This window comes from Plectropomus leopardus, chromosome 2, assembly GCF_026936395.1.
Source record: "Plectropomus leopardus strain MGB_pleo_1.0 chromosome 2, ASM2693639v1, whole genome shotgun sequence".
NCBI classification, from domain to species: domain Eukaryota; kingdom Metazoa; phylum Chordata; class Actinopteri; order Perciformes; family Serranidae; genus Plectropomus; species Plectropomus leopardus.
In genome coordinates, this window is record NC_142177.1 from 37240802 (window position 1) to 37262505 (window position 21704).

General features: G+C 39.8%; 1 protein-coding gene across 11 annotated transcripts in view; it reads right to left on the reverse strand.

The window, feature by feature from the left end:
- Positions 1–21704, reverse strand: part of grip2b (glutamate receptor interacting protein 2b) — a 343140-nt gene that overhangs the window by 30491 nt on the left and 290945 nt on the right. For 10 of the 11 annotated variants that reach the window (XM_088070121.1, XM_088070113.1, XM_088070105.1 and 7 more), the window contains exons 7-12: positions 16807–16952; positions 16241–16388; positions 13611–13780; positions 6937–7092; positions 5923–6075; positions 5632–5818 (exon numbers count right to left, since the gene is read on the reverse strand). In XM_088070121.1, coding sequence (XP_087926247.1) covers positions 5632–5818; positions 5923–6075; positions 6937–7092; positions 13611–13780; positions 16241–16388; positions 16807–16952 — 960 coding nt within the window. The remainder of the gene's footprint in view (positions 1–5631; positions 5819–5922; positions 6076–6936; positions 7093–13610; positions 13781–16240; positions 16389–16806; positions 16953–21704) is intronic. The other variant, XM_088070108.1, reaches the window with a different exon arrangement.

Genomic DNA, 21704 nt, shown 5'->3' on the forward strand with positions numbered 1-21704 from the left:
AGGCATGTTCTGTGAGGTCATAGCAATCTTTGACCACCAAAATCTAATCAGTTCATTGTTGAGTCCAAGATGCTTGTGCCAAATTTGAGGAAAGTCCTTTTCCTCAACTGCCAATATTGCATTCATGAGTATGAGATGGACAAAAGGTCAAAGTGATTTTTATCTTTGAACCACCATGTTTGAATTAGTTCATTGAGTCCAACTGAACGTTTGTGCCTAATTCGAAAAGAAAATATTTAGAATTTTTTAATCACTTAAGGTGTTCTTGTGATATCGCTTTCACAAGAATTAGACAAATGAGGTCAGAGTAAACCTGATCCAATCTAATTATTTCATTCTTGAATCCAAGTGGATGTTTGTGTCAAATTTGAAGAAATTCCCTCAAGGTATTGCTGAAATCTCATGCTCACAAGACTGGGACACAGGTACGTACAGATGGACAAACAGACAAACCAATAAAATAACATAATGCCTCCAAAACCGGCTTTGTTTGTAAGTCTTGAGCGTCGGCCTGCAGTTTCACAGGCATCCTAATTAGCTGTCACACCATCCACCATCCCCTTCACCACCCGACTACAAAGTCTGCACATATGTCACTTTAGACAAATGATCATTCATCATTCAGTTTTGGAAGGCGGGGGACACCCTGGACAGGTCCAGACTATCGCAGGGCCGACAGATATAGACAGATACCTTCTACGCTCACAGTCACACCTACGGGCAATTTTAGAGTCCCCAATCAACCTGACCTGCATGTTTTTGGAATGAGGGAAGCCGGAGACCCCGGAGAAACCCCACACAGACACGGGGAGAACATGCAAAGTGCGCACAGAAGGGCCCCCGCCCACAGACCGAACCCCGTTCCAACCCAAGTGCGAACCTCTTGCCGTGAGGCAACAGTGCTAAGCACAACGCCACCGTGCCGCCCACAAATGATCATTCAAAGCAAAAATGTTCCTCTAGGGGTGCATGGTGGCTCAGTGGATAGAGCGGGCACCCCACGTATAAAGGCTGCGTCCTCGCTGCAGTCACCGCAGGTTCGATTCCAGCCTCGGCCCTTTGCTACATGTCACCCCCCCCTCTCCCCCCTTCCCACTTGTGCTGTCCTATCAATTAAAGGCAAAAACGCCCAAAAAATATCTTTAAAGAAAAATGCTCCTCTAGTGACTGGACTGATAACATGGTGGATCATCAGTCAGACAGTGACGTAAACCTCTGCTACGCTCCGCTCTTTTCTCTGCCCCCCCGTGAGCACAGCTATGGAGAGAACCTTAAGTGCTAAAATGAATTAACGGGAAAAAGTGGACAATGTAATTCTACCGGCTGTGAACTCTTTTAATATGACTTACGGGTCAAAAGTCACGACTGTGGTGCATTGAACTAAAGTAAGAGCCCTATTATTATATGCTCCAACATGATCACAGTAGTTATCCCTTTCTGCCCCGAGGAGACGTCTGACAGCAGATAATGAAGATCAAGTGATTTGTCTCACTTTTACCAGGACTCGCTTTCATGCAGTGACTGCCCTTTGGTTTTACAGGGGCACTTATGATTCTCACTTGTGTGAATGTGACACACACACACACACACACACACACACACACACACACACACACACACACACACACACACACACACACACACACACACACACACACACACACACACACACACACACACGGTTGATATATCCTCCATTTAGCCACCAGTGGGTGACCTGTATGAATACACAGTCAGACATTTTCATTATGATCTAGTGAGTATTAAATGGCCAGCCAAGACTGTCGTCCCTATCTCGCTGCGCTGTTTTCCCATTTTCTGTTCTATTAACTCCTGTCTCTGTCTCATGTGTCCATTTTTTTTTCTTTTTCAAACAGTTAAAAGGAATTCTCCCAATTTCTCTCTTTTTTCAATTTCTTTTTGCTTTTCACTCATCCTTTTTTGGAAAGGTGTTTAAATTTGCAGGCATGTTGCCACGAGGAAATGCTGGCACTACACTTTTTTTGCAGATCACAAAGACATTACATTTGTATGTCTAAATCATATCATATCAACATCTCTGAAAAAGATGTAAAAATGTATATGAGCTGATCTTGTCATCAAGTGGTGGAGGGTAAGGTGGATCATGTGACACTTAAGCGTGACGCACCACCTGAATAAATAGGGGGGTGGGTGAAATGTAGTTAAGCATGCAGCACGCCCTCCTGTCAGGCACAAATATCTATCAGAATGGACTATTACCTGTAAAAAAGCAGTTAAATGTGGAGTTGGTCATTTTTTTAGGTACAAATATCTATCAGAATGGATTACTACCTTTATATAGGGTGTAAGTCATTCTGACATGAACAAATATCTATCAGAATCGACTATTACCTGCATAAATAGGGGAAAGGTAATTCTGTCAGGTACAAATATCTATATACGTGCAATACATGCAAAGAAAGTGTCAGCATGGGAGGAACTTTTAGTTTCTAAAACCTTAGGGGACCTATTTTTATTAATTCATTTTTTATTTCAATTTTTACTTGACTTAATTTTTCAAAAAGTTGCTGGGAATTTGCTGTATATGAAGTTGAAAGTTTCAGTTAATAAGGCATGGCTAAAGGCTTTTAAACAAAGTTTTGTGTTGGAGTTTGTTATATTCGAAATTTTAAATTTTGACAGAAAGATTTTGAATTTTATTGTAAATGCATATTGGTTCCAAATATCTGTTATGTGTCTCATTAACTACTAATAATGGTATTGGTATTGGCCCTGAACAACCATTATTGGTCGACCCCTAGTTTGTGTCAGTAGCAGTTCCTGCTCTGTCACCAAACTCCCTTAAAAAATCTGGCACTTTAGCTGTGCAGTACTAGGCTTGTTTAAGCATGATTTACAACCAATTGTTAATATCTACTTGTATTTTACAGCATTTAACATTTAACAATCCATATTCAAACTACTGCTTAATAGTGTTAACTATACATATACAGAACCATTTCTTGCCCTTCTGTCCAAAAGTGACTTTGTTTTATGTTTTGAAACCCTCCTTCAAACCTATTAGCATGTGACCTCCTATCTTAATTCTGAAATATGCATTTTCAGTAAAGTGTTTGTGCATCAGCGCTCCCTGAAAAATGTGTGTGAAAAAAACAGCAAATGTTAAAGCTTTAAGAAATGTATAACAGAGAAAAGTTTAAATTAATGTCATGGGTTATTAATTTAACATTGTTAATGAGTAAGATTATGTTGTTCTTTGAACTTAATTTAAAATGTATTTAAAAGTGAAATACTGCATAACATTTATAGAAAAACTTCGAGCAGCACTGATGCATGATAATTACAAAATCTTTAAGGTAGATGTCCCTGTTAGTCACCATTGCACAAGATTTATAGTTTTAAAGACTTTAAATTGTGGTTAAGTGTAATTCAGGGTGGTGTGAGGGGGTTTATTTGGATTCATCCTGTCAAGTTGAGAGGAGGGTATTTATCGATTCAGCAACGTGGGCGAGGGGAGGCTAGCTAATTAGTGTTGTTAGTGTGGGCACTAATGGAGAAGGGAGTGTGGCCTCGGGGTGCAGAAACACACCCAGCACTTAGAGAAGCTGTTAATACAACGGGAGCATCAATCAGTAAACACACACTGCACACACAATGCAGACACAATTAGGAATTCACACAGAAAGAATTAAATGAAGTTCTTAACACCTATTCATGAATTAAAATTCTACTAAAGACACAAACACACTTGCACGTCAATGTTTGGAAAACCCCACCTACACTTGTGCACACAGAAAAGGCTTTAAAATGTTCATACACTCACACAACACACAGAGCCAAGCAGAGCTGTTATTACACCGCCAACATCAGTCTCATACACCCACACACACGTAAACACTTACACACACACAGGCAGGCTAAGCTCAATCATATTCACTCAATCACACACTCACAGTTACTGTAGTTCAGCTGAACTACAACAGCGCTCTTCATCGCACGAATCCAAACATACTGTTACAACCCTTCCAAATAACATATGTTACTACACTGTAGCACCACATCATACACTGTGCGACATTCAGTGGTAAATTTTAATTATCGCCGACAGGTTTTATGCCTCTGCGCACCAGTCAAGCTGCACTTACAGTTTACATCCATGTGTGTGAAAACATGGATGCTTCACACACAGAAGATCTATACAATCAGCACAGTTTCAAGATTACTGTTGACCTTTTGACGTCACAACTCCATTATTACATCCTATGAAACATTTGTGTGAAATCTGAGTGTATTAGTTCTTGAGTTATGGCCAAAAACATGTTTTATGAGGTCACCTTGACCTTCGACCTCTGTATTCTAATCAGTTCATTGTTGAGTGAACGTTTGAGCCAAATCTGAAGAAACTCCCTCAAGGCCATCTTCCGATATTGCTTCCACATCAATGAGACAGATGCAAGGTCACAGTGACCTTGACCCTTTAATACCAAATTCTAATAAGATCAATGTTGAGTCAAGGTAAATGTTAGTGTCAAATTTTAAGAAATTCGCATATGCACTGGTACAAACACTGAGATCCTCAGGCGGAGGTCTTTTGTCTTTTCTAGAGTCCAGGCTGAAAACTAAAAGGGGACAGGACGTTTGCAGTCCTGGCCCCGAGGCTCTGAAACAATCTGCCCAAAGAAATCAGGTCAGCCGAGTCACTGATCTCTTTTAAGTCTCTACTTAAAACACTTTGTTAGAGAGCCTTTTCTGTTTTTTTTTAGTTCTCATTTTGTTGGGACAGTCTTATATTTCCTCAGTTTTTATACACTGAATTGTTATTCCTTAAACAGTTATCTTTGAAAACCTGCTAACTTTATAATAACCATACACTCCATTTGTATAGCACCTTTCAACAAAGAAATGACATGTACCAAGTGCTTCACATGAAAAGACACAGAATAGATTAAAAAACCTGAATGTAAAAATAAAATAAGATCAGAATAGAATACATAGAATACATCTACACGTGGATAAAACCCACTTGATAATAGTAGTAAAAGTGAGATAAAAATCAGTGGAGAAAAACTGAATGCACAGAATGCATAACATAAAAAATAAAACCTACTGAGATATTATTAACAAAAAATAAAGCTAAAAATAGCTAAATAAAAAAAGGAAAAACAAGTGTGAAGCAAAATGCAAAGCAGTTAAGTCAGCGCTAGTTAAATGCTGAAGTGAAGAGATAAGATTTTTCTTTTGTTTTCTTTGTAAAATATTTAGCAGAGTGGCTTCTCTTATATCTATAGGAGGTGTGATCCAGTTTTGAGGCATAACTGACAAACACTGCATGCCCAATTTTCTGTTGGCTGTTTTTTGGAACCTCCAATAAACCAGCTGCAGATGATCGCAGTGTTCGTGAAGGCGAGTAAGGAACAGAAGAGTGAGCAATGTAACTTGGTCCTAACCCATTAAGGGCTTTGAATGTAGGGACAAGAACCTTAAAATCAATATTATGACTTTATGACTTGCATGTGTTATTATGCTGCTCGTGAAACACTTTGTAATTCTGTTTTTGGAAAGAGCTTTAAAAATAAAGATTATTATCAGAACTATTACGGTACATCACAGAGTGGACACATGTTGATGCCTGAGTGTGTGTGTTCTCACCTCTCTGCAGAGCTGTCGGGCTCTATGAACCGGATAAGAGGGGGTGCAGAGAGCGTTTCGGTGGCGAATATTCCTCCCTGCAGCTGGACACCGAAGCCGTTGAGTGGGTCGCCTGTTAGGACGACCTCACTGGTCTCTACATGAACTACCTGACCTCCTGGACCCACCGAACTGGACGCCAGGGACACTAAACAAACACAGACACACACAAGCAAGATTGATTTTATGATTAATTATTTCCCTTCAGGAAAATGATGCATCAATACAGGCAGACAGAGAAAAGGACCCTACAGGAGCTTTTGTGCTCTTTCTTTCTCTGCCGTCGTTTGAGCAGTGAGTTACGAGGACTCATGGGAACTGTAGGCCTGGGCAAGGTGCTCGAGCTCTGGCTGCTGGGGCCCGATGTAGTCGTCGAACCAGGAGAGAAACTGGCAGATACCAGAGCTGCAAAAACAGAGAGAAAGACAGAGAGAGAGGGAGAGACAGAGAGATGGTGTCCATTGTTTCATTACTCCAATACAGGGACAGAGCAGATGGAAGAATTAATCAAAACTAAGAAGAAATCAGTTTGCGCGAGTGGGAAAGATTAAATAAAAGGGGAAATAAAAGCAATAAAGGCAGAAATACAAAGAAGACTGTACAAAAAACATTTTTAAGACGTTTCTAGAATTTTAGGCATTTCTAGGATGTTCAGACATTTTTAGGAAAATAGGACGTTTCTCATATTTTAGGACATTTCTCGGATTTCATGACATTTCTAGGACAGTTGATTTTAAGGATGTTTCTTGGAATTTGGGATGTTTCTTGGATTTTTGGATGTTTCTAGGATTTTAGGACATTCCTCGGATTTTAGAATGTTTTTCTGATTTTAGGACAATTCTTGGATTTACGACGTTTCACTGACTTTAGGACGTTTCTCGGATTTTTGTGAGTATCACTGATGTAGAGCAGATAACACAGTTTTGATTAGCAGATATCAGAGATGTGTTTCTACCACTATACAATGTTTTAAATAAGCTGGCAAGGTGGATATATTCAAACATTTCTCATGAGGTAATTCTTTGTCCTTAGATGAGAAGCCACATTTGTCCTGCCTCACCAGGTACCAATAAAATGCAAGCACTTAACAGCATGTTGTCAATCCATCTTCATTACTATACATTTTTCAGTCAAGTTTGACAGTACACAGAGCCAAATAAAAGTAATGAGTAACTGAATGAATCAATGAACAAATAAAGGAGAAGAAAAAGAAGGAACGAAAAAAACAATCAGAAGTTTGAATTGTCACTGTGTTTGTGTTCTTACACTTGCAGTAGTCGAGGCTGTTGATGGTGTTATTATTTGAGGCGGTCCACGATTTGTTGAGGGTGGCGCTTGTGTTGAGGAGGGTGGAGTTTGAAGGGTGACAGTAGTTCACACAGGGGTCCCAGGAGTGGGGGTGGTCTGACTTCTGAACCTTCACTGAAAAACACAAAAAGAATTACTTGTGAGGACAGTGTTTGGACTTACATTAGCTCTCTGGATGCTTGTCCTAATCCTTAGCATGTGTTAACATGTCCCACAGTCACAGATTTTCTTTTATATAAAGTGCACAAAATGTTGTCAAGTCGAACTTTATTTGTAGAGCACATTTAAAACAACAGCAGTCGACCAAAGTGCTTTGCAGTCATAAAATACAAAACAGACAAATACTGAAGCAAGCGCCAACAAGGACATGAGAGAGAATAAAATTCATACAGCAAATTGCTGCACAACAAGGATGAGACACAACAAAAGATTAAATCAATTTAGATACAGTGTATCTTCTAGAAAAGGCAGGGCCAAACTGTTTTAAACCTTGAATACCAGCAATCAAATCTTAAAATCAACCCTACAATATATAGGAAACCAGTGGAAGGAGGCCACTGCTGTTATTTGATCTCGTCTAAAAAAAAGAGACACCTGTAGCATGCCATAAACTCTTTCAGATAGTGGTTGAGAAAATGACTGGAAGTCTCCCTCAATTAAGGCAAAGTATTAATGAGCTATGACTAATGTGGACGGCAAAAACACCTGCCAGTGTTTTCCAAAAATACCAACTGGGAAGTGCATCATATGGAATTATCCCATTCAATACTCAGTCAATTTGACCATCAACACAATGACTACAAAATGATTAATAACAGAAGAAAAGCTGGACTGTGTCATCTGTTAAGTCAGTTTTTCCTCAGATTTTGGGGAGAACCTCTTCTGGGGAAACTCCCACTGAGAGCATCAGCATACAATCAAGGCTGAAGTCTGACAACCTACACGGCTTTATGTGTAATTCCTCACCACACACACTCATCTCAACTCTGAAGTTGATCCTAAGCAGTCCTGTGCTGCCACATCCATCCAGCAGAGCTTTTGTTTCCTCGACATGTGAGTCATCTTATCTAAAGCGCTCTGTTGGTGGGAGGTCTGAGGAGCAGAAGTGCCGGGCAGCCTCGGGGTGAGATCTGAGAAATATGGTAACATTTTCCTGTCTAATCCTCCCCGAGTAAAAATAAAGTCATTAGGTCCAGCAACACCCGCTGCAGAGACAGAACTGCTGACAGGAAATGGCTACAGACACACAGATAGATGTGCAAGCACACGATACACACAAAAACACAGTGTACATACACACTAATGTCACTTACACACATAAGACATAAGACACATTAGTACACACAACGTGAAGCAAATAGCATGAGTACTAGGGATGTCAACGGTTGACATTTAATCGGTTAACCACAGAGACACTGATCAGCTAGTGACACGTATCGGACAATTTTCAGTTTGATTGGCCCAGATTGAGGACCATCCGATTAGGGTGATGTATCAAATGCACTCGCGGTATTGCGACCTGTTTCACATGCAACGTATAAAATGACTTTATCCCGAATATCAAGTATAAATTGTCGTGTCGTTTTTATAAGCCACCAGCATTTTGGTTCTCCCTCTCTCTCCTACTGCTCTCTACCTCTTACAGACACACACAAAAAACAGAGCTTTTGCAGAGCTCCTGACCATGACTATTCAGTCACATTTTGCAACCATGGAGCATCACTATGACTTGGAAGTACTATTAATATATGAACTGGAGAGCTGTTAGTTTGCTTCCAGCTTACAGAGAATAAATCATAAAGTTTAATGGCACTGCGGTAACAGTCTAACTTGCTGAATGGTAGCAGTTGTAGGTAGTGGTAGGTGTGTGTTTGTGCTCCGATGTGACTGACAGATATTAGTAATATATTTACTAGAGAGCTGTTAGTTTGTTGCCTGCTCACAGTGAACAAACTCTCACGGCTGAAGGCACCGTGGGAAATGTCTGCTAATGCTAACATCCAACTGCTGACCGGATGATTCAAGTCCACAGAAAAAAAGCATTGACACTTCCAGCCTAATATGAGCCAGGTCCTTCAAAATAAAAGCACCATGGGTCCCAATCTGATTTATTTAATTTTAACAATAATTTTTAATAATTCATTATAAAAATACTTTATATAACGTCCTTATAACATTGTTTTATTAAATGTTATTATAACAGTAGTGTATTCAATTTTATTATTTGACAGCAGCTACTTTATTTAACTTTACTGTAACTGCAGTTCATTCAATATTTTTTTATTTTATTGTTAATGAGAATTTAAAGAACATTTAAAAATATTGTAATATTCGTCGTCTATCGTGATACAGCCTTAAAATATCACAATAATGTTCAAAAGCCATATCGCTATCGCTGTATTGTGCTATCAAAGGCTAAATTAAAAGTATCTGACATCCTTTGTGCGAACGCAAACTTACGTACAGCATCACCAATAGTAATCTAAGCCACAGTAAAACACACTGAAACACAATCAAAGTCTCACACACACACACACACGCACACACGTACACACACACACACACACAAAACTGCAGAACCTTTAATCAGAGTGTCTATTAATAAAGCTGGCCGCAAGGTCTCCTACAAGCCCATCAGTGTCCTAATGAGCTGTGGTCACTACCCAACAGACACACATACAAATACACACTTACACATATATACACACACCAAAATGCTCACAATCATGATTGGAAGGAAAGATTTTTGCTTCATAGAGATAAATGAAGGAGATGCTTGATGAGATGGTGACCTTTCGAGTTTGTCTTTGTGTGTGGTCGGTTAACGTGTAGCTTTGAGTGGTTTTTTGTCTTTTCAGCATGCTGCATATTAGGATCGAATGAAAAGAAAAGAGAGGGAGAGAGAAACAGGATGTACAGAGTTTAAAAGAGAGAAAAAGAGGAAACAGAAAGTAAGATAAGAAATGAAAAATCGAGGAAAAAAGATGAAGGAGATGACGCAAAATAAAAGTAGGAGAGAAGGAGATGAAATCAAGAGAGGAGAGGAGGAGGTGTAAGGCGTTCAGCAGGAAAGGTGTAATGACTCTAATTAAAAACCATCCTGCCTTTACACTCCCTGTCACTCACTTCTCCTTTCAACGTTGTCTCTTCCTGCCGTTTTCATGCTGAGATGAAACCTTCTATAGAGAGTAGCTCTGTGACAGAGGTTTTAGTCTATTTCCGTCTAGAATTTCTCTTCTCTTTTTTTAATCCTGCCTTTCTCAACCTCTCACGAGTCTCTAATCAGGTCAAAGAAAACCAACATAAAGAAACACATTTTTCCCACCAACAAAAAAAAGGGAAAACGTAATGAAGAGAAGAACAGTAAATTAATTTATGTTTGTCTGATTTAGTAGGGACAAAACTGGCAGCTTCATGACAGACTCCACATGTGTTTGAAGCTTTGTGCACGCAGCATACAGGCGTGTTCCTGTTTGTGTACATGCGTCGTTGTACTGCATGTGTGCAATGTGTGTGAAACTTGTCATACTTAAACCCTTCAGCTGTGAGGCATTAACCTGGGATAATCAGCGTTTCCCCTGTAAATCCACTGGCACTAATTCTCCCGCAGATGAAAAGCCGTCACTTGGCTACGGGTGAAGAAACACTCCTTCAGCTAATTAAGCACAAAGTTGCTGTCGCAGCCGAAATATTCCTCGACCGGGGTTCCACGAGAGAGGGCGGTGGTTAGAAAGACACTGGGATGGGTGGATCTTTTTTCCCCTCTCTGATCTGCTGAGTGTGTGCAGGGCGACTTAATTGGGGCAACATTTGTTGTGTTTTTTTACTCTGCCCTAATTCTGCTGGTCCCAATTTATTATGAATAATGAGGAAGGTGTAATGACATGAAGCTCAGGAATTTAAAGACACATATATTGCATTACAACTGTAACTACTGTATCTACTGTCTTGGGGATTTGTTCCTTACTAGTGTTTGCATTTTTTATGCTTATCTAATTTCCAGTACAGGACTATGCAATATGACAAAATATATCTTTGACGATAAAAAAAAAAATCGATTTAATATTATGCTATATAACTTTTTCGTTTACATCATCTGATAATGCTTTGCGTCTGTCCGCGTGGCCGAAGAGGCGTCTATACAATGCACAGAACCAAAACAAACAAACAAGGAGGAGCTGGAAAGCGATAGTGAACATGGGGAATCAGCACAAGACACTGACACCGACCGGCCTGCTCAAAACGAGGAGGAGCTTGTACCCTAAAAAGTGGCTGCTTCTGCCATTTGGACGTGGTTTGGGAATGAAAACTTAGACACAGGACTAGGGGTGTGTGAATATACCAAAACATGCAATGCATCGCGGCTTGTTCCACGTGCGATGTATAAAAAGACTTCAACGAGAACATCAAGAATAAATTGTCTTTTTAGCCACCAGCATGAGACTCGCTTTTACAGCACTCCTGACCGTGACTATTTAGTCATATTTTGCGACTACGGGCCACCACTATTATTTGCAAATACGATAAATATATCAACTGGAGAGCTGTTCATTTGTTTCCAGCTCAGTAATTGAAACCTCATACCACGGTTAGAGTTTAACTTTCTGCTATCGCTAACATCCAACTGTTGATTGGAGACTTCAACTTCACTGCAAAAATATCAACACTTCCAGCATGAGATGAGACATTCCTTCAAAATAGAGCCACCGTGGGTTCTACTTTATTTAACTTCACTATAACAATACCTTAACTTTAAACCTTGCTTTATTTCACATAATAACATTATTTATTCAATTTATTTATAACAGTACTTTATGTAACTTTTTTTCAGGCAGTAGCTACTTTTCTGTAACTGTAGTTCATTTAAAACATTTTGTATTTAAGTAGTTTACAGTGGTACAGAGGAGATCTTAAAGTACTGAGATGTATATCATGTATCACGATATGGCCTTAAAATATTGTGATATTATTTTAAACCCATATCGCCCAGCCTGAATTTAGAAAACTCTTTTCATCCCTCAAAGCCTCAGTGTTGAAAGGCTATCACTCGTAACATGTTACTATCTGTACTACCTATGTGATCACGATCTATAATCAGATAGTGACGTGGTCGGCACAGACTGGTGAATGCAGAGGAAGAAAGGCGGTTTCACATTTTCAGTTAATTATAAAATAAATAGATATATAAATATATAACATTTAAAAAAAAATGCTGTGATGACAGTGATGACCTAATCTCTGCAGTGGCATCATGTGACCACATATTGCAGTGATGCAGTTGTTGTAAGAGCCCCCTGGGTTTGTCAGCACACTGTGCACAGAATGGTAAATGGACTGCACGCACACACACACACACACACACACACACACACACACACACACACACACACACACAGGATGAGCCTGTATAGTAATCGAGGGGTGGCTGTGAAAATCAGTCTGACAGCCAAAAGCTTCAATCTCATCAAGAGATTATTATAGTCATTAACTTCAAGACCTGGCAAACACACGCACGCACACACACACACACAATACAGAAATAAAAATGCTGACACACACGCATGCATTTACCTATAAACTGGAACACACTCTCTCTCCTACAAACACACGACTTCTAAATCACTTTAGAAGCAGACAAGTGTGAAACATATTCACTACAGAGCCGCGTCATCACACATCAGACACAACAAAGCCTGTTAACAGCTGTTGTCGAGGACAACACAAGGTGTTAAAAAAACCCAACAACATCAATTTGAATTTGGCCACATAACTAAACTAACACACCATCTGGTTGACAAGAGTCCAGACCTGACAAAATCACAGGATAAATAATGTGGTTGTGAGTGATTGAAGCATAATTACTGTGCTTTTTCGGATGCCATGATGACACTTTGTGTCATTAAATTGAAAGTATTCATGTTATTTTATTGCTCTGCTCACTATCAAGAACCCGGCATTAACAGGTCAACATGGAAATATTGTGTAGTAAACATTTTATCATGTAGGAAACAATTATATTACACTTCATTAGAGAACTCCTTATTGTCACATGCAGGTAATTTTGTTTATTTGACCCTATTTCTCCATGTTTTTGTGTCTAATGACTAATGGGAACAACAATGTTTGAAATTGGTCCAGTGCTGAAGGTGACTGAAACAGGCTGAAACATAACCACTCACATCACATCACAGGGCATGTTCACATCATCAATTTACATCCACTGACATGTTCAGATTGTTATTCTTATGCTGCGTACACACCAAACGAAACAGCAACAGGCTAAGTCATTTTTCAATGGAAGCTGGTGACATAAAGCCTCGACAGGCTGCTGACAGGCAGAGACAAAAATCTAAGTAAAAATCATAAACTGAGCTGGCCTCCACTTTCTTCAGCACTCTGACAGCACAATGAAGCGACAGCCAATCGTGTTTTTGTTTCTCTCTTTTTGTAAACTTCGGTGCACACAGGAATGGACGTGGTGGCAACATGACTTTTCCAAAACTTTCAGGGTATATTTACCAAATCGTTCTGTACCGTACCATACAGACCCTGTCCAAAGCCTTCATACTTCATTTAAATAAACAGACTTAGCCGACTTTTTACACAGAGAGACAAATAGCCTGTGTACCCACCTGTGTCGTGCTGTTTTCCAGTTAGCCTTGTTTGATGGGAGGGGAGCATTTCTAATTTCACCAGCTCTGTTGTGCTGGCTAATAGCTGTGTTGCCTCCAGGACTGTGCAGTGTTCTGTCGATGTCCCGTCTATGGACAGCAGGTGATCTCCGGCATGCAGCGCTCCACATCTGATGGAACATAGAGAAAGAATGTGTAAGGATTCATACCACGACGAAGCACGGGATAAAGACCCACAGTGCAGATGGTTTCTCTGCTATTTCGGAAATACTTTGCCTCGTTTTCGCTCTGTTTGAAAGCCATATGTATGCACGCAGCCGAGCGGCTCAATCTGGTGTCTCTGCTCTTCAAACTGTGCTTCAAATTTTAGAAATGAATTTTCAATCATGTGGGAATGAAGAGAGGCAGAACACGGACCTTCACAGTCAACCTGTTCGGTTGGCTGAGGTTATTTTAGCGTTTCAGCACTGACACCAAGTTCAAGTGCCTCATGTATATTTTAGAGCCAGACTGAGGCTCGGGGAAATATCCTGTCTCCTGCTGTCTGTGTTAGTTATAGAGAGTTAGACTCAGCCTATGTGTCTTTGTGTGTGTGTGTGCGTCTTAAGAGAGAGAAAATATATTGAATAAATATGCAACCGCTGCATATCTGTAACCCAACTGTATAGTTCTGCTTTCAGAAGTGGTTGAGGGGATATAATGAAGTCAACCAAAAAAATCCTCACTTGCTGCATTCACAGACATTTATATCACCTTGATTTTTGTGCTTTCCATAATTATGGTCTAACATGAAAAGGAAAAATTCTACACAGGTTGCTTTATTATTAATGCACTGACCTACTTTGAATCCTATTTAGTTTTATGGCACTTTTTTAACCCTTTGAAACCTGAGCAAATTGGCATGATTTATTTCAAAAACACTGGGAAGAAGGCAATGAGCAACAAAAGAAGATATGACCCAGAAATTACAAAAAAAATGGCGGCTTATTTCTTGCTTGTTGTTGAACATTTCTCACCAAGTTTCGTAATGCCTTTTTTTGTTTGTTTTTGAAAGAAACCGTATCAACTTGCTGTGGGTTTGAGAGTTTTAAATACTTGTGAAAGGCGTCTGAAAGCAACACAAGGAAAGTGATGTCGCTCCAGGTTTTAAAGAGTTAATTATATGTCATGTTTACATCTTAACTAAAAAAATAGTTTTGTATTTGTTTTATAATTAGTGCAGTTTTAGGTGAATATTATCATAATACTTTGTCACCTTTTATTTTTTTCATTGGAGATCTGTATTTTTTAGCCCTGAGTACTGTCTGCAGGTTCTCCTCTCATGCCTGGTCCAAACTGCCTGCATCACCAGTGCAAGACGCTGAAGTACTGTGTTTAGCACTTCACACATCCCTTTTCCATCAACTTAGCTCTGATTCATGAAGCAGTTACATTCATGATTCCTAGAGCGTGGTGCTATCTGGCCGCCAGCTCGTGTTTCAACCCGTTTTCTGCGGCGCCGTTGTAATCAATGATGTGTCATCAACGGAGACGTTGCACAATGCACAGGAGAAGCAAAAAGTAGAAGCAAAATCAAACAACAGCGAACTTTTGTTCTGTGAGGGATAGCTGCTTTTACACCCAAAAACACATGGACCAAGGAGACCACTGAATGCTCTTTTTTCCCCCAAATATTTTTCATTTGACCTTCTCACTGTTGCCTTGTCCTTTCAAACTGTAGAATATGACACGCCCACTGGTTTTGTCTCGGTTCTCACTTAAGGTCAAGAAAACCCTTCTATTTTTGGGTCCAGCTGAGAACCAACTTTTCAGGTTCTGAATCAATTTATTTTTGGCTCAAATGCTCTAAAACAGTCAAAAGCTAGGTCCAGGAACTGGAGTGGAACCGCTTTCATGTTGGTGTAAAAGGGGTTAACAGATAGCATCGTTGCTCCGGCTCTACAGCAGAGCCGCCTGCTGCTGTAACTACTTTACTTCCACAATCTAAAGCTCGCACTCCACTGACCTATGGAGTGGTGCAGCCGCTGCATTTTAACAGCATGGTCTTGCACAGTGTTTCACAGTGAAAAGCCTTTTGTTAACAAAAAAAGGGAATCTGTGTACAGGACGTTGTCAGAGGGCTTTTTTTGACAGAAACAGGAAGTGTTGCGTTAAAAATGAAGATGTATATGTGGTTGTAAAATGTGCTGTCTTTTTTTTGCTGAAAACCATACATGCCATGCAAAAAAAAGAGGCAAGACCGTCTCTTTCTCTCGATCAGGAACACTCAACTTTCTTTGCTTCGGGGCCACTTTTGTAAAATGACAAACATTTTTAGGATTTTAGGACATTTCTAGGATTTTAGGATGTGTCTGGGATTCTTGGCATCAGGCTGCATAACAAGCTTCACTGAGTTCAGCCTGCTTGTAGAGAGGTGAAACCAAGGACAAAAAACAGTCCACAGATCCATTTGCTGCTTTAAACCTTGAAGTCAACCTCGAAGAGTCTGTCAACACTTGTATCAACTCAGAGCTTCTTTCATCTGAAGTTTATCAGCGGGACAGCAGGAGGAACCAGTTCACGGAGATTTCAGAACATAAATCGCTGTTTGCATGGATGCAAACATAAACTTTGCGTCTGAATGTGTGTACCTGTCCACCACGCTGCCAGGTTTGACCCGGTCGATGACGATGACCTGCTTGTTTCGATGATTGGCCGATGTCAGCGTGATACCCAGCGTTGCTCCTGGCCCCTTTGCAATTTCCACTAATAGCGGACCAGAGGCGTTCGTTACTGTGTCTGACAAAAATAAAAAGTGTTTTTCATTTGAATCATTTTGTGATCTGACGCTCCTGTGATATAGAAATAAAACACAGTGACACACTGTAGCATGGTGCCTTTCATTAGCAGCCAGGCAGATGAGCTGGAAGCAAAAATGCCTTTGAAAGCAACAACTATCAGATGTGATGACCAGGGAATTCTTTGCAATGCATTCTGGGTGAATTAAATTGAGCAGTTTTACAGGAAAAAAGGCAGAGCTCAGCCTGAGGCAGCAGAAAATGCCAACACATCAACAAAAATCATCCAATTTTTAATTTTAGTGCCATTTTAGTAGAAACTTTAGTAGTCTCGTACTTTTGCCTCAAGCTGCAATGCAGGTCTTGTGTGTGTGTGTGTGTGTGTGTGTGTGTGTGTGTGTGTGTGTGTGTGTTCTCACCCATGATAGTGACGTCATACTCTATTTGGAATAGGGCCTCCTGGCCGCATTGAGCCAGCACGCTGAGGGCGTCGCTGTGATTGGCGTTGTGCAGCGGCACGCCATCCACACTGAGGAGACGATCGCCAGGGCGCAGTGTGCCCTCTCTGAACACACACACACACACACACACACACACACACACACAAACACACACAAAAACATGACATTGGGTGTTAAAATATGCTGATGAGAGAAGATCAATAGATCCTGCTAATATTTCAAAATAAAATATTTTGTGTCAACAACTGAACTGATTCTGTCTACACAAACAGTGCTGGAGGGCTTTTATTTTGAAGCAGAAAAAGGAAAGGTTGAGTTAAATAGATTTTTTTGTATTTCCTCATCATTGTAGCAGATAAAGACACTGAAACTGAAGTAACAGGTCGGATAAAGTCAATATACCAGACCATTTTCAATAATTGGCCTCCGTTTCTCTGTTTCTCCAAATGTGCCGCAGCTGAGCAGCGCTGCTCACGCACACAGTGTGGCTGTTCTAACCTGCTGACAAGGGTGCCAAAAAAAAAAGGTTGCACGGCGCTCACACGCTGCACAAGTTAGCAGCTGGTAGCCAACAACAACAAACCATCGCTATTAGCTGTCGGCCAAACTGTTCCTCTAAACATCGGTATCGGCCCAAAATTTCACAAATGTGTACAATCACCACAAAAAACGGAATATTTCGTGCGTGTAAATGTAGTAAATGCACACGAGGTGATAGAATGATGGTGGAAAATCACAAAAAAGTGAGAAAAAAACATTTAAAAGCCCATTAACAGATAACACTTTTAACCATTTTCTTTCTTAATGTCTGTCTTCTGATTTCTTCTTACATCTTATCTTATCCCTTCTCTTTGCTGAGAAAACTTTTCCCTCTCAACTCACTCTCCTTTCTTCAACACCAACTTCCAAATATCTTTTTCCTTTTAACATCTCTCTTACTTCTTCATCTTACTTCCTTGCTGTCCTACTTGTTCTAAGCTCCACTAGTTTCCATCTTTCTGATCTCATCCTCCTCTTTTCTCTCCTCTCGTCTGTCTGAGACTTACAGTATCGTTTCTTTTCAAGTTCAAATAGAGGACAAACACAGCAGAAACAGCACTAAGATGACAGATTATACTGTTGTGCACAGTTCTCAAAATCTCAAGATTTGACATTGTGTCATGTGATCTAGTTTCATCTAAATCATGTTAATTTTCATAATTCTCTGGTTGACAAAAACACTCTCACAGACTGGATGCTCAATATTCTGGAGGCACTCAATGGCACATTTCAGTCCATTATTCATTCCTCCAAAAATGGATATGCAGCATTTTGATGGGTTTTTTTGTTTTTCATGCATCAGGCTGCATTAAAAAGCCGATAGATGCTTTATGCATGATGCCAGGGTGTGAGTAATTCAGAGCTGTCATCATACAGTCCAGAAGTTGTAAAGTATGATGTTGATACCCCCAAAGCTTTTTCACAACATGATGCAAGAGCTGAGACCAAACGGCTTCATTAAGGCTGGAATGAGGTTTTATGATAGAGGCAACTAAGGATGGAGTTTCACCAGAATTACAGTCACATAAAAGCCTTTAAAAAATGACAACAAAACTGAAACTAAGATGTTTTCCTTTGGATCTACTTGAGAGCAATGATTTTCTTTTCCCCCAGTATAAAAGCTGCAGGCTGTACTCTTAAAGAGACAATTCAACCCCGAATCAAAAATACATATTTTTCCTCTCACCTGTAGTGCTATTTATCAGTTTAGATTTTTTTGGTGTGAGTAGCAGAGTGTTACCCACCAGCGTTTATTAGTCTGCTGTGGCGCAGTGCATTCTGGTAGTTGTTTTCTTCTTGAGCAAAGTCATCCTTTTTCTCTTGTGTTCTCTGGTCATGTAGCACCAATTTCAAAAGTGTTTGTGTCTTTCTACTGCAGAGACGGCCTACTTTTACGTGAAGACCTTTATATCGTGCCTGATCAGACCAATAAACGCTCCTGCTGGTGAGTGACGTGATGTGAAAAGGTCTGTGTGAAATGAAGGTGGCCAGCTGGATCTCATATTACAGTCAAACTGTGAGCTAAAACATGTTTCTGAAAACATCCGAGGTGAGATATATGCAACTCAGTCACAGTATCTTGGTTTATATTTGATCAGCGCCGCTTAGTTTAACCGTCTGATATCCATTTTTTCGGCCTCTGTTTTCACCGTGCCTGAAGCAGGATGGCGCCCACTTGCTGTTTACAAATTCTCGTTTTTTTTCTGAAAACATTTTAGGTGAGAAATAGCTAGTGCAGCAACACAACCTTGATTTATATTTGAAATTTACTGCCTAGTTTCATGGTTTGATCAGATTTTGGTCCAAATTTTGAGAGACGGAGAGAAGGGCAGGTGTGTCTCTTGATCAGCTGTATACTCTTTGTGTCTGTGGTGGCGGCAGCAGAGTTGGCGTGGAATACAAAAATGTGCAAGTACAGCCTGTAGTTACAGCAACAGCCCAAGAGCCAGCGAAACACCGCCAAATGACGTTATTTGACGTGTTTTTATACAAATTGTTTTGATACAAAGCTGGATGAAAATCAGCAAAGTATCCTTTATTTCGGCCACCAGAATAAAACACACACGGGTGAGATTCAAATTCAAGGTAACATGCACGGGGACTCCCTGAATGATCTGAGTATAAAAATGCTGTGAATCATATGCTGTGACACTGACAGTAACCAAACTAAGAATGTGTGGGAGATTTTGGAGCGAAATGGCTCTCCTCCTCCACCATCAAAACAAATAATGGAGTATCTTTTGGAAATTTGTTCGTCTCTCCAGAGTTTAACATATATGGATAATCTATGACAAGGAGCACAGAAGATGTTCTGGAGGATTGTGGTAGAGCAGAAACTCACTCAGACATTTTGTCTTTTTTTTCCTTTTTAAATTTGTCACCCATCTGTATTGGCATTTCCTAAATCCCACTGATTAGAACATCACATTTTTGAAAAGCATACTTTACTCAGCTGTTTCTGCACTATTACTGCAGCAAATATGGAGCAGGAGAAGATTGAAAAACTAAAGTGTAACCCTTTGTCTGATCACTCAGCAGCTTCAATCGGTTGATGCCAAACTTAAGAACTGCAAGACGCTATTTTTAATCTAGTGGCAACTGTGTAAGAGAATAGGAAATTAGGGCAGAATGACTCCATGAAACAGTTTTTGCAGAATAAGCGAATAAATTCTTGTTGAAGATCTTCGACACATCTTTAGGGCTTGTGAAAGGACTGTTAAAATTAGAGCAGATATATATATTTGTCAAAATCGACTGCAGATCAAAAATTATTGGTTTTAACATTATTCATGGCCTTATTCCAAATGATCTTCCACAGGTTCACACGCAGTGACAGACCTCGACAAAGCCAAGATTAAATTTTATCTTACTATTGAGTTATTTTGCCCTGAAGCTCATCTAACACCATTCTGGAGAAAATCATCTTCAAAATGTGGGTCAGTCTGAGGGAAACGAATGAGATATTCATGCTGCTTTATATCCCATTTATATGCCAATTGGAGAAATCTTAATCCACAGCACCATACAGTCCCAGGAGTGCCTGCATTTTTAGCATTACCCGGTGGGAATTAAATCGCCAACTTCGAAAGTGTTAGAGCTGTGCTGTTTTATGCTGGATCACGAAGAAAGCGCTTTTACCGCCTCATGATATGAACAGAGAAAAAACATCAGAGCCTGCAGGCTCTTAAAACAGGCTAAATGTCAGTGGATTCCTTAAGTATTCTCAATTTAAATTAACAACTTAAATTAGAGACATTTTTAAGGGTGAAATCTCACTCTTGAAATGAAAGCTATATCTTTTAAAATTTACCTTAAAAACAGGTCAAACAGGGCTGATTGCAGACATCTTATTCATGACTGAACTAATTGTAATATTAATAAAATTACAATTTGGCCAAGTGAAAAATCAATATAGCAGGGGCTGCATTTTTTTGGATAAAGGTATAATGCATCACAACATTCTATTTTTGTCTTTAATTTAAATGAAATACTTTATTTTCTCATTGAAAATATATACACTTTTCCAAGTTTTTCACGACCTCATTAACCCTGAAATATAATTTTATTATTATTATTATTATTATTATTATCATCATATTTTGCGCAGCCCTTACTCTAACAAACAGAAAACATGGCTTAACAAGAACATTTAAGAAATAATAACTGAAACATTGGGCTGAGTAATAACAGTCAAGGTTCATGGCCAAATTTGGGTATTTTCGCTGGCCACTATCATAATAGCATCAACAGCATAAATTAGCCTGACGGTTAGCCGACTTTTCCTCCACCCCTAGCTTAATAAATTACACGCAACATTGTTATTTACACCTTTTCTTACTCACCGTTAACTTAACTGACCGCATCTTCCGCCAGCACGGTTGAATTTCAGCCTTCACGACCTTTTTTCAGCCAAACGTCGTTGTGGCAGAGAAGCTAGCACACCGCAAACATGTTCGCCGTGTTTCCGGATTATTAATCTCATGACGACATTGTTTACAGGAGGCGCGTGCTTTGTCTGTTGACCCGCCTTTTCTCCGAAATCCAAAATATATTCCGTTGATGTAATCCTGAACGGAGCTGTAAACATCCTCATCGTGTTTTTGTTGTCAACGCTCGTCCTCGCGCTGTTTGACGACGTCACAAACACGCCATGGGAATTTCAAAAATAGGGGCGTGTCCTTCGTCTAACCTGTGCTACTACGCTGTGATTGGTCACTTTGCGTCGAGGGGCGGGTATTAGTGAGAGATCGGTTATGTTCTTTACACAAAATATATTTTGTAATTATGGATTTCTACCCTTAAATGCACTCATCAGT